Consider the following 14,527-nt stretch of genomic DNA (forward strand, 5'->3'; position numbering starts at 1 on the left):
TACAATTATGTTTAAGCATTTGAATATTAAATCTTGTCTATGGAGATTTAAAATAAATAAAACACTGCGCATTAATACTTATTAATATTTTTATTTTTCCTTAAAACCAATACAAAATTGAATTGAATGTAAATATTTCAATATAAAATATGTATAAGACAAAAACGTACACTAATTTATTTACTTATATACTATTTAGAGGACCATAAGGATCAGGTTATGACCTGAATTTATAAAAATCAGACCAAATCATATCACAGTGATTCATTTTCGAATTTATAAAGCTAAATGTCATGTTAATACTCAATAATTTAATTATCGCTTGTAATTAGTAATAAATATTTTTGGCAGAGAAGGTTGATAAGTAGTTTTATTGAATAATTTGTAGGGCATAGATTATTTATATTAAAACTACCTAATAATATATTTAACTTATTGTGATAATCTAATATATGAGATAGATATTATTATAAAATTTTACGCACAGTATTGCTAATACATTTTGGTGGGATGAATATCTTAGATAATTCAATAAGAAAATTTCATTTTCTTTTGATCATCCTCCTTGACTTCATTGCAGTACCTTTTCAATGTTATTTGGGCCATACGTGGCTTAATGTTACATTTTTTAGGGAGTTCCGGTAACTTATTCACAGCATTATCCAGCATGTGACAAATAACAGGAGCTACTCTTTCAAAAACTTGACTTGTAGAGATAGTCCGTGAAATAGGTTGAGAATGCTCATAACTATTCATTTGATTAACGTTTGCTGTAATTTCCTTATGTTTAGTTTCCCAGTCATCTATTCTGCGTCTCAGTTCACCAATTTCATTACTTTGCCTCTTGATTGTTCTGCTTTGTTTAATCAAACGTTTGTTTTGGGTTGCATATAATTCCTTAATCTTTTTAAACTACAACAAGATAATTTAATTATTTCAAAGTCACAATTTTCTTCTATAATAGACGTATCAGCAAAAAAAAAATTCATAATGATTTCAAAATATGTGACTAAATAACATCCAGTGCGATATGTTTTCATACTCAGTGTGATAAAAAAAGTATTAGTGAAAATAGTGATTTCCGAATAGTGTAAATAGTCAACCTAGAACCTCTTACCAAATTATAAATTGTGTGAGTACATTTTTTAGTATTTCACAATTCAATTAAATTCTATAAACTAGTGGGGTGGGTGGCATCGTGCCTTAAGGCAAATTGCTGGAACTTCCCGTACCGTAACGAAATGTTCGAGGAATATTGAATGTTTTCAAATAGATTATTATAAGTATTGTAACATTGTCTAATATTGAAAGTTGAAATTATTTGTTTAAAGTATATTAGAACTATAGTCAGAATCAAAAATAAAATCTGAATTATTTTCGATTTACAAAAAATTAAAAAAAAAAAAAAAATGGAACAAAATTTTTTTTTTTCAAAATCAATTATTTTGTTAAAACAAGCAGAAAGTTCTTTGAATCATTCAAATCGGACGCTTAGTTCTCTCAAAAACTGCCATTTTTTACATATTTAGCTCCGTATCTTCGAAATGGCTGGGCTTGCCTTTGCCAAAAATTAATAAACACTTCTCCCAATCGTTCCTAATTGAATGTTTTTTAGATCATTCAAATCGGATACTCCGTTCTCTCAAAAAGTCGATTTCTATTTTCTGCACTCTTTGCTCCGTATCCTCGAAACGGCTGGACCTGCCTTTGCCAAAAACTAATCAGCTCTTTTCCCTATCGATAGGAATCGAATGTTTTTTGAACCATTCAAATCGGTTGATCCGTTCGCCCGGAAATGTGACTGGAAATTTGTATCTATACATACATACATACACACACACACACACACACACACACATACACACACATCCATTTTTTCTGAGCTATGCCAAACTGTTCAGAAACCTTCAAAACGTCGAGAAATGTAAAAATTTTCAATTCCGATTTTCGGCCCATTACAATAACTTACCCTACGGGAAGTTAATAAAACACTTTTCATATGCCTCTAATATATTAGAATGCTTGTTTAGACGGTGAATTATATCACTATGCTATGTATCATAAAACTAATTTTAACTGATATATTTCGAACAGTTTTTAAATTTTTAAATTAATTCAGAATTTTTGGCTAAAATTTTGACGAAAATTTTTGCATTCATCTGATAATTGTAAAAAAAAAGAATTCGACCAATAGTCACACAAAAATAACCAACGCAAATCCATATCGAGTTTCATCAAATGGATATCAAATTTTTGAAACCAGTCATCAGAAGAAACATATATGAAAGGTCAAATATTGGCTCACATTCATAGTGTTGCTTGACTGATAAGTAATGTTGGAGATCCAGACGAGAACAGAAGGATATTATTGCTGATTTCAGTGGTTACTTCGGTGTTGCATATATGATGTATATAGTTCATACATCTGGGCCGCCGAACCCAAGATTCAAAATTCATGGAATTAAGAATATCAAATTAAGAGCAGCTTGCGCCTTTCGCTCAATACAAGACAAAGCAGTGTACTCTTAGGATTTTATCTAATCTTTTATCAGATAAAAGATAGAAACTTTACCAACAATAAAAATCGTCAACAGAAAATCGTAAGTCTTGAAAAGCTTAGAATAGATAAACCTCACAAGGTAAAGACCGATGGCATCACCAGTAAGTTTGTTTCACAGTGAAGGGAATATGAATGTATTGTCACAGTTTCAAAGCAAAAATCTAAGTTTGGCTGAATCGGAGCCACGGAGAAGTCAATTGTTATTTTTGCACGGTTATTTTCGAGCATATTTACACTACTTTAAGCAAAACGTCGGAGTAGACGATGTTTTGACATAGGAGATTTAGTGAATAGTGGAATTACACCAGATTTACTAGTGGAACTCCTCATAGACTTCGTTTCATAACAAGAATGAGATCAAATGACGTCAATTAGGAGTAATAAAAAAATAACACTTTAGTTCCTAGATTCCGCCACAAAGTACATAAGGAAAGTACAGATAATAAATGACATGGTGTTGTTTTTTAATGGTATTATAATTAGTCTCAATTTTTTTTATTCATCTTAAGTTAATTGGGTACCAGTAAAATAGTCTTTTAATTAAGTTGGAACTGTAATAACATATTTATTTATAAAAAATGCATTTATACAAAAACCATTTTGCCCATATAAAATATATGGCCCATATAATCTTATATATAAAAATGAATCGCAAAATGTGTTGGTAAGCGCATAACTCAACAACGCCTGGACCAATTTAGCAAATTTTTTTTTTTTAAATGTTCGTTGAAGTCCAAAGATGGTTCTTACGCCGAGAAAAAATCGAATAATTGCCGGAAAACCCTAAAACAGCCCTTTTCTTTTTCACAAACAAACGTTTTCTAACTAAAATCAATGGTAGAATCAATTTGAGCTTTATTGTATTATATAAAGTTCATATTAAATTACAAGCACTCACTGTATACTCCTCCTAAACGATTATTCGGATTTTGATAAATCTTTCTAAAGTTTGTTAAGAAAATTTTCTAGGATGTATGTGATTATAAAGTACTGGGATGTGTGTAATAAATGAAAAAAATGGCAAAAACGACATATTGTTTGCATTGAAAACAAATGAAAACTATCACCTGCCAAAAATTTCAATTTACTTATGAACCTAGACAATATTAGAATATGTATAATGAATTCATGATTATGAATAAATAATGAATAAAGCAGTTCTACATTTAACATCGCTCATATGATAAATGTATTTGCATTTTAGCGTGAAGAGTAATTTAAAAAACAATAATTATTATTTTTAGGTAAACGGTAAATATTAAGTATATTTTATTAAAAAGTTGCAGAAATGGGTACAGGACAACGTCTGTCGGGTCATCTAGTATATAATAAAATAGTATGGATAACATGACATAAGGTAAGGACATACTGAGATTCTAATTTTTAAGAAGACTGTTTACAAACTATTCATTTGGTCCTCGCAAGGACGTTGGTTTTGTAATAAATGAAGTGTTCTTCTTTTTACCAGTGAATTCTTTGGTCAGTTTTTAAAAGTAGTTAGAGTAGAAGTTAAAAGTCAATCACTTTTGACAGGTTTAGATTTTTTTTTCATAGACTGGAATAAACTATCCTATTATCCTGGCGAAATAGAATTATGTAATTTTATTCAAAAGTTAACAAAAGGGGTACAAATCTTCAAAATTCCATCAAACACCTGATTATTACAATAAATTTGATCAAAATCACTAATACTGGCAAAAGATTATCGATTTTAATAGAAATAATTGCAAATAACAATAAATAGGTACCCAAAAAACATGATAAATTGACCCTCAAACAAGACTTTTAAAGGCTCCATACACATTTGAAGTGATTGCTGCTACAATGATGCTCAATATCCGATAGAATTGTGATTATGGTTTTCTTCATGTTACACAGTCGCAGAAGTGTTAGTAAAACTAGCCAATTTATAAATAAGGCCATAGTTTTATTTTGTCTATATATACCATTTTGGCTGTATTTTCCCTGCTTGTTGGAGAAAAGGCTCGCACTTTTTGCACTCTTGTTATTGGATAATGCATTTTATCACTCCAAAAAGGAAAAATACAATCAGACGATTTCTAGTCAATGACTATCATCAATTTCTTTAAGAATTCAGGAGTGAAAAGGGCAAGAGTGGTCCACTTTTGAACATAAGTAATAAACTTTTTTCATGAACAAGTGATGAATGTTTTCTTTAAAATGTTGTAATTACATGTATAATATATTTTATTTCAGGATAAATTTAATTAACTTGCATTCCTATGTAAAAATGCGTTTTTCATAACCAACTTTTCAAATAACAAACTGCCTTCCGGAAAAAATTAAGTACATTAGCAAGATACCAATGTACATATAAATCACACACATGGACTTTTCAATTGGTTAAAAATAGTATAATCATAAAAATAATTTAGATATTCATAAAAGCTGAAACAATTACCTGATTTGATAATCCTATGAATTTCTTAGTTAGAGCATCTGTTAATACTTTATCAACAAGGTTCTTATTGAATGCGTTCTTGAAAGGATTAGGATCTTGTGTTTCATAACCCTCTTGAGATGTTGAAGGTAAAGCTGTAAGAATAAATCTTTAATAAAGATGACAAAAATACTGACAACTGACAACATACTACATTTGAATACATACAACGATTTAATTCAAATGTGTTTTCCCTTGGAGCATTATTGGTTTGTGCTGCTTTTAATAGTGGGCATATTTTTTCATCAAAATGTTCAATGGCCATAGATGATATATCCCGAAGTTCTTGTAAAATTTCATGAGCTCTGGGCGGATTATTAGTCAATTCTAACACTTTCAAAACTCGAAGGACTTCATCTATCACCTAAGAAATAAAAATAAAATAAGTATATAAAAATAATAATTATAATAATTTGGTTAATAGAATGATGCCTATTTAAACAACTTGTATAAACCAAAATATTTTTTATAGAAATATAATATTACATATACTCCACAAAACATTTATTCAAAACTATTGCTAACCACTTTTATGAAAATATACCTAATTATGATTGGAGGTGGCATAAAAATTTAGTTAGTCATTAGTAATCATGATAGTAATATTAAAAACCAATACCATGGAAACAATGACCAATATTTAAAAAACGTAGCATTTTATAGTGCAAAGTCATTTTGATTGTGAAAGAATTTTGAGATAAAACATAAATCAAAACTTATCAGTCAACTAATTCACATAGTAGATCGCACTGTAACTCAAATATTCTTCTTGGAAAACAATCAATAATAAAAAGAGATAATAAAAGTAAGATAAAATCCATCAAACTCACAACACTAAATCAGTTCACCTGATTCAAATATGATTTAAATATTCATATTATAGTTACCTTTCCAGGTATAAAACAGCATATGTTCTGTTCAATATATTTACTGTATGTCATAGACATCATTGAAATTCTTGTTTCGATTGAGGTCAATATATCACAATGCCTCGACAAGGGATGATACCTATAAAACAATTTATATTAATTTTAATAATTTATACTTTATACTATAACTTAGCAATAAAACTGAGCCTGTAAAATGCTAGTTTAAAACTGAATATAATAACTTCAAAACATTATAAAATTAATGAACTATGTACTATTACTACTTTCAAATCTGGATTTGAGATTGATGACATTTAAGAGCCCAATCATTAATTAAAAACTAATTAGAATTATTTGAAATAAGTATTAAAATTATTTAAAATAAGTAAGTATTAACTATATAATTTTAAACATACACATCTCTTATTTGGTAAGATATCAACATACTAAAATTCAATTCATAACAGAAACATACTTAAATCAGATGCAATGGCTTAAAAATTACTACTTACTGCTCGACTAAAAATTTGGTTCAATTTTAATAAATGACTAATATGTTTAAAATATCATTTTGTTGTTTTCAAGTGATTTGAATATACACTTGTATCAAAATATAAATATAATTGTAAACAAAATATAATTTACATGTGTTATATATACCGATAAAAGTGATTGAATCACTAATTGGTAAATCAATGAATTTGAGAGTAAATATCAATTGCAAGAATGGCCAATTGTCATAAACAATTATCATAAAAAATTTAATAACTAATCATTAGATAGTTTCTAAGTAAAATTTCAGTTTGATATAGAAACCATCAGTGTAAGAAAAAATTCATTAATGTATTTCGATCTATAATGATGGATATGAACCTTCTCTCAGATTCCCTCCTTGGTAATCTCGCTTTCACATTTTTTAAGAAAGCAGCATGTTTCTTTTCCATTGTTATGAATCCACGATTTAACAACCGTTGTGCAGCCTTATTAAAAGACTTGCAGACCTGTTGAAATTGAAAAAGGTAAAAACTTACAATATATGATACAAATTTTTAATGTAATTGTAAATGATAGTTAAAAGTTTTATATGAATTGATTGTAACACGTCATTGCACATTTATTCTGACAATTAAATATTTAGTGTTTTTTTCTTCACTTTATTGTCAATCAGGGATATTACACGTAAGTAATTGGTGTCAATGCAATAAAAAAAATATTGACAGCTTATGCAAATATTTTGAATGCAACTGGAGAAAATTATTTTAAAGAAACTGATTTGTTCTTATGATAATAAAAAATGTTTCATGACTACCACTTAATTCTGCAACCAAATTCAGTAAGAACTTATAATATCATTTAATATTTTATGTTTAGTATAAGATTATAATCATTAAAAATATACAAATATATATTTACCAGTCTCATTTTAGATATCTCATCAAATGAAAGGTAACTTAGAATATGTTCCAAGACGATATCTGGGCTTTGTAATATATTCATTCTGTAATTTTATTGTTAATTGCACTAACAAAAATAATTATCAATACAAATATTTGCTATAAAAGTAAATAAGAAATTATAACAGATTCGAATTTACTAGGAGAAGCATAAAAAATAAACAATTTTTATATTTGTTTTAATTATTTTTATGTACTATTATATGATAGACAACATACGTGAAGTGTATGCAGAATACAAAGAGGTCAAAGACTAGGCTTACAGAAGTACCAACTTCATATAAAGTCATCGCGGTGCCAGATGTTAACAACCTAATAATAGTTTCTTCTTCTTGAATTGCTCGGCGTGTAGGGCAAGTAGGGTGTCCGAAATTACATGAACTTCCCGATATGTGTAAATAATCGACTTAATAACAACAAATAAATTAATTTATGAGTGATTGAAAGTATTTCTAGTAGATTTATTACACATAATTGAAAACGAACGAACACGTGAACTCGGAGTATTTTCTAAAAGCAAATTTTCAAAAATCAACAATTTTTATAATTGAACCAGTTTCTGTTTTGAGAGAACTAAGCATCTGATTCAAAAAACTTTCTGCTTATTTTGACAAAATAATTGCTTTTGGAAAAAAAAAATTTAAATATTTTTTCAAAATTTTTATTATCTCAAAAAAATTTTTTTTTTATATCGAAAATAATTCCGATTTTAATTTTAATTCTGACTAAAGTTCAGTAATTCAGTTTATATAACTCTTATAAATATTAGACAATGTTACAGTATTTATAACAATCTATATGAAAACATTTAATATTTCTCGAACACATTTTGGTATCATAATTGGTACGGGAAATTCCAGCAATTTGCCTTAAGGCACGTTTCCATACACAACTAGTTTTAATTTTAACAAACGTCAAAAAAACTACTCATTTACTCAAACTTTGACGAACTTTTAAAATTAAACTACTTGTCGTAAGGCCGTAATATTTCAATAAGTTCTATAAGACCATGATATCGCCAAAAAAAGGTTCATAAAAGTTATAATTTTTTTTTCAACAGCTAATTACAAGAAAACGGCTCGGTAGATTTTCACCTAAAACTAATCAGTATCATTCCTAACTAATATCGTTCGAACGGTTTTTGAATTTTCAAAATCGATTCAGAATGGCGGGCTAAAACGTAGACGAAACATTTTTCACTTTTCTGCGATTTATAAAGAAACGGCTTGGCCGATCGTCGCGCAAAACTGACAAACAATAGTCCTCATTAAGATATATCGAATGTCTTTTAAATGTTTGAATCGGTCTTTGAGAAAACGTCGATTTACGGCAAAAAATCTGTTGACACACTCACACACACACATACTTTTGCCAAATTTGGTCTCATTCGATTCAGAATGGCTTGAAACGTCGATAAAATTAGCGATTCGGATTTTTTGATGAAAACATAAACTTCTCTTTCGGGAAGTTGATCAGAAAGCAAAATAATTATTAAATGTAGAATTAACAAAGTAGAATCTGATAAATAAATTTTAATCCTAGAAATTTAGTTTTCTCCCAATTTTGATATTTATATTTAATATATTTTATGTAATTATTATATATTATTATATATTTTATGTATTGTAAAATTATAATACTTAGAATTACGTAAATAATTATAATATTTATAAGCATTACAATTGTTATGTGAAAGTATGTCTGCGATATATTTACATTACTGAAGAAGTCAGTAATATACCAAGTCATTCCGAAAGAAAGTGTATGAGAGGCGACTTTTGACCTTTCGTCGACGTTTTCTCGGTATCTATGCCGACGTTTTCTGGTATCTATGCTGAAATATCTGTACGTTCTGTGATATTTTGTAGACAGCTATTGATTACAGTTAACATGTATACTTACAATTAATAAAATACATTTTTAAAACTCGAAATAGATCGATGAAATGACATGTGTTTATTATAGTTAATATTCTCATATTGTCTAGGTATGTGATTATATAAGTATGTTTCAAATATATCAATTAAAAATCATTTTTAATTAAAAAGTAAACTTTATTTTCGAAACAAACAGTTAAACATTTTATCTAATTCTTACTTTAAGACAAAATGTTACTTACAACTAGTTGAAATATATTTTGTATTTTAAATATTTCGTTCTCAATACAAGAAGTACAGGAATACCCCGTTTAACGCGGGGGATACGTTCCATGAAAGTAGAGTAAGGGGTTAGGAGAAGACGGCTAGGAACATAGATAAATAAGCATAAGGAACATAGATAAATAAGCATAAAGGCTAGGAAATTGGTTCGGCATTAAATTTAAAGTGTATGTTATTTTTACTAAAAATAAAACCAAACATTTATTTCTTAAAGCCCAAACTAATTCCACATTATTATTTCTTGCAAAAAAGGCCAAAATATAAATAACAAAACAAAGATTCTTGAAAAAACAGATAACATTCTAATTTCATTATATTTAGTTAGCCTTTCGCGTTTTCAGTGTTTTGCCGTTTTGGGACAAAAGCATCTAATGTTGTTTCACTTTTTGTTTTGCGTCGTTCTCTTAAAAGTTCTTCATAAACGGATAGAGTATCTCTAACACCACACCTTACTTTCCTGTCAAAATTCGGATCATTTTCAATTATCTAAGTCCATTATTTAAGTTATGGAACCAACTTTTTTTACAAACACCATCCAAAGTTCTTTTTGCTTTTCCGCTGAATCACTGCTGTCAACATTTTTGTTTTCTTCTTGTTCAGTTCATTCTTGAGCTCACCATTAGAAAGACTGCGCTGCTTCTTGAATTATTTCAACGACATCTTCCTAATTTATCCCTTCAAAAACAGCGCTAAACCAAAACAGCGCCTGGCCAACGGAGCCCAGTCGACAATCTAATAGCATGTTACATAAGAAACCAGGTCATTTTTATGCGAGTGAGATTTGTTAGCGACGCTTCTTCGTAGCTGTGCCCATCCAGGCAAAAATCGGTCAAGCTGCTTCAAAATACGAGTATGGTATCCAAAATCAGATCAAAGTAATTGAAATCGTGGACAGGATAAAATCTTACCGATCATATTTCATCTCATCTGCAATATTGTATTTAAAAAAAAACTATTATAATTAAAAAAATATTATAATTACTTTATCATATCATCAGACAATTGTAAAATCTTAAGGAGAAATTTTTATTTACAAAAAAAAGGGGTTAATTTACTTGAAGTGTATGTGTTGCCATCTATAACTAAAGCAGTAAATTAAAATGAAGGTAAAGTCAAACATAGCGATCTATTTTACTCCCATATCTGTGGTTTTAGCAAGGAGTACTGTACATCTTGTTTCACAGATGGCAGCTATTTCATTGATCGCATTAAATACAGATGGCTGTGCTCTGTGTATGTCAATATCAACTACAAATCGTTCGCTCAAATTGGGGAAAACCTGTAGAGTTTTCAAATATTTGATCGCCATTTGCTTTCGTTTGTGGTTATAAGTTTGTGCACGAGTGTCGTTGGTTATTAACTGTGTTTAAGTAAACATTTATAAAAGAAATTTGGTATGTCGAAGTGTTCCGTGCCAAAATGTCACAACACAAAAAAGACTGAGGGAGTAGGAATGCACGTCTTTCCGGCAAAAAATGATCAGGCATGTGTAACGTATTATGTTTATATAATGAAAATGTGTAATGTTTAATGAAAATGTTCTAGATGTTTGCTGTTTGGGTGCGAAGGACAAATAATCCGCAACTGGACGATTTGACTCCTTTGCATTGTAACACTTCCCGCTATATCTGTGACGCTCATTTCACAGACATTTGCAAAGTAAACCACCTTGCAAAAAATGCAAGAACAAATTTAAAAATTCATGCACTTCCGACCTTAAATATGCCAGGTATGTTCTATAATGCATTAATAATAGTTTGCTTATGTCAAATTCATATTTGCCTTGATATTCGAAGGATTCGTTGGGGACCCTTACCTGGAGGCAAACTGCCTCATGGATAAAAAAAGATTTCGTAAGTACAATAATGAAGTTTATATAATGAATTGATGCATAGATTTTAAAAAAACTAGTATTATTTTAGAACTTGGTGTATCAATTCGAAAAAGTGAAGTTACAACAGGGGCATACCGATTGTTGGAGGAAGATGATCCTATCTTAGGTAATTAAATACCAAGTGCATATTTATATAAAGTATGGTAACAGGTAACAAGGCATCTTTTGGCTCACATACATATACACAACTTTTTCTTATCTTGATCTCAAACAATTCAGAACTTAAAACAATTTGTTTGCTAGTTGGATCAAACATCAAACTTCGGACGGTTGATAGAAACTCACATATTGAAATATTTGGCATAGAAAAGATAGCAAAATTTATTTCCATTTTGCACTTTATATTTTGTTATTAAATAAAGAAAACGCGAATTTAGCTTCAAAATAAACTAAGGTTATTTCAAAGCAACTCCTATACTTTGCACACTTTTTAATAACACAATTAAAAATTGTGTATTTGAAATATTTTGATATTACCAGATAACCAGAATAACCAGAACTAGAATCAGATTATTTATAAATATTATATTTTATTATTGTCTATGTTATGTATTGTTCAGGAATGATAATGTCATAGATAGATAAACATACATGGATAATGTTTTCATACGTCACTGAAAGTAAATAGTTGTTGGTATTACTGTAAGGTAATTTTGCACGAATTCAAATAATTTAATAATGTTTATTGCAAAACCGCAAAATGGATCAAATTTCATGGAATATGCTGTAATATTATAATAATTTAGTAATCAAGAATCAAAATTTTAATATTGATCACCAACACTATATTTATGAACGTCGACAAGTCACTCCCATTAAAATACTTTGCTAGAAAATAAGCTGTCATCTACGGTTAGCTATACCTATAGATAACCTAGACAACATAATAATTATAGATGAGGTTATTGTCCCAAAACAGTATCTGTAAGATGTATTAAATATATTAATAATAAATTCGTGGAATAATTGTTCCTAAAGTAAGTTTTTGATCATGGTACACGCCAAATCTATATTGTTTATTATTTTTTGAGATATTAGATTGCAATATTTATAATTTACATTTGAATTTATTGTCTTTACATTTGTCAGTTTGTTTTTATTTTGCCATATATTAATAATAATTCTTTGAATGAGAAATGTATCCGTTTATTTACTAAGTTTACTATGTTTAACCTATAAAATCAATATCTGACCTACAACAATATTTAAGAAAATGTAACTATAATTGAAGTATATAATAAAATAATTATAAAGAACAGATCTTCATGTAATATGAATTCATAAAGATGCCACTAAATTTTAAATATAGAACAATATTGTCCTGTACTTGAAAAATGTGTTCACGAAGTGGTATTAAATCATAATTACTTTATTTCCTCAAAGGAAATAGAAAGCTAGTTATTCATTAATGAACGTACTTAACACATATTTTATTCAAGTTTATTTTGCCTGAATATATAATATAAATAGTTAAATATAAACTTTCGAAATGGGACCATTATAATAAATACATTCTTATTTTCCAGTGAGATCATTGAGATCTATTTCAAGTAAATGTACTAGCATTTACAAAACACCGAGAATAAGTTGTCAGAGATTTGCATCAGTTTATGACAATCCAAACATCATGAGTGAAATTCCAAGTTTACAACAAGTCTTAAAAAAATTGAATGATTTTGCACCTCTCACTTTGGCCGAATCATGGGATAATGTTGGATTACTAATAGAACCTGCTACTCCCAAGTAAATTAATTACTCAATATATATATATATATATATATATATATATATATAAATAAATTTATCTTTGTATTTTAGACCGATACAACGGATACTTCTGACCAATGATCTTACAGAAGAGGTAGTACAAGAAGCTATCGAATTAGCTGCTAATTTGATAATTACATACCATCCTTCAATATTTAGTCCATTGAAATCTGTCACAATGAGGTAATAATGCTAACAATATATTTAAATGAAATATAGAACATTAATTAATAAACAATGTATATATGTTGGTTAAAATTTTTTAAAAATATTAATTGATTCAGTTAAAGTTATTTGGTAGGTAAATATTTGAATGTGATAAAAACCTTTGTTGTCAATAAAAAAAATTCTCAAAACCTTAAACACTTCATTTGAAATCAAATGTGTGTCAAAAGAATAATAACTTAATGTTCTGAATTATAAAAATATACTCAGGAGTACTAAATGTAAATCATATATTTTTTCTAGAACTTGGAAAGAACGTATAACAGCAATTTGCTTAGAAAATAGGATAGCCGTGTTTTCCCCCCATACAAGCTGGGATTGTGTTCAAGGAGGTGTCAATGATTGGCTAGCAAATGCATTTGAAATTGAAACATCTATGCCTATAATTGTAAGAAAAATTGTTGAATCTATTTGTGATAATAATCATACCATTCATAGTAGTATTTTATATTAAATTAATTTTGCAATATTACTTATTAAGTTATAAATTAATTTTTATAAATTGAAATTTGTAGAAAAATATTGACCCGTCAACTGGAGCTGGTAGATTGTGTAAATTAAAGAATTCTATATCTGTACAAAAAGCAGTAGATTTAGTCAAAGCTCAAATAAATATACCCCATGTACGATTAGCTTTGGCTGCAGGCAAAACAATGGGTAAGAGTACAGAATATTTTCTATAACACATAAGGTAACCATGTATTTTCTTCAATTAAATCATTTATAATTGCAGATTCCACTATATCTTCTGTAGCAGTTTGTGCTGGATCTGGAACCTCAGTTTTTAAAAATGTAACTGAAGCAGATTTACTTCTAACCGGTATAATTTTTTTTGATTAACTTTTGATAAATTCTTTGTTTATTATGAAACAATTTCACCATACTTGCAATGTATAAATATGAATTATTTTCAACATATTATTACCACTTTCAGGTGAAATGCAACATCATGATATTCTAAATGCAGCTCAGAATGGACAGCATGTAATTCTTTGTAATCATAGTGATTCAGAGCGAGGTTTTTTGAAGGAATTCAAATCTATATTAGAAAAGACGTTCAACGAAGAGATATCTGTAACAGTTTCGGCAACAGATAGAGACCCTCTTATAACTGTTTAATTTACTTTATTCGTTGTAC

At 28.5% G+C, this 14,527-nt stretch overlaps 2 protein-coding genes across 3 annotated transcripts in view; one reads left to right on the plus strand and one right to left on the minus strand.

The window, feature by feature from the left end:
* Positions 1-350: 350 nt before the first annotated feature.
* The window catches only part of LOC113382938 (F-box only protein 28-like), a 63,551-nt gene continuing 49,374 nt past the window's right edge, over positions 351-14,527 (minus strand). Inside the window, exons 1-6 of one of the 2 annotated variants that reach the window (XM_026621193.1) lie at positions 7,304-7,484; positions 6,764-6,891; positions 5,909-6,029; positions 5,190-5,385; positions 4,983-5,116; positions 351-912 (exon numbers count right to left, since the gene is read on the minus strand). In XM_026621193.1, coding sequence (XP_026476978.1) covers positions 529-912; positions 4,983-5,116; positions 5,190-5,385; positions 5,909-6,029; positions 6,764-6,891; positions 7,304-7,387 — 1,047 coding nt within the window. In that variant the 5' untranslated portion in view covers positions 7,388-7,484 and the 3' untranslated portion in view covers positions 351-528. Of the gene's footprint in view, positions 913-4,982; positions 5,117-5,189; positions 5,386-5,908; positions 6,030-6,763; positions 6,892-7,303; positions 7,485-14,527 lie in introns of those variants that run through there. The other variant, XM_026621194.1, reaches the window with a different exon arrangement.
* LOC113382937 (NIF3-like protein 1) lies at positions 10,794-14,508 on the plus strand. The gene is made up of 10 exons (XM_026621192.1): positions 10,794-10,986; positions 11,049-11,232; positions 11,300-11,356; positions 11,426-11,503; positions 12,924-13,140; positions 13,216-13,347; positions 13,633-13,777; positions 13,905-14,046; positions 14,123-14,209; positions 14,324-14,508. The coding sequence occupies exons 1-10, from the start codon at positions 10,900-10,902 to the stop codon at positions 14,506-14,508; spliced, it is 1,314 nt and encodes a 437-aa protein (XP_026476977.1). The 5' UTR covers positions 10,794-10,899.

Source organism: Ctenocephalides felis, unplaced genomic scaffold (assembly GCF_003426905.1).
Source record: "Ctenocephalides felis isolate EL2017-DRISC unplaced genomic scaffold, ASM342690v1 CF-g0.4_SCAFFOLD_03570, whole genome shotgun sequence".
Taxonomy (NCBI): Eukaryota; Metazoa; Arthropoda; class Insecta; order Siphonaptera; family Pulicidae; genus Ctenocephalides; species Ctenocephalides felis.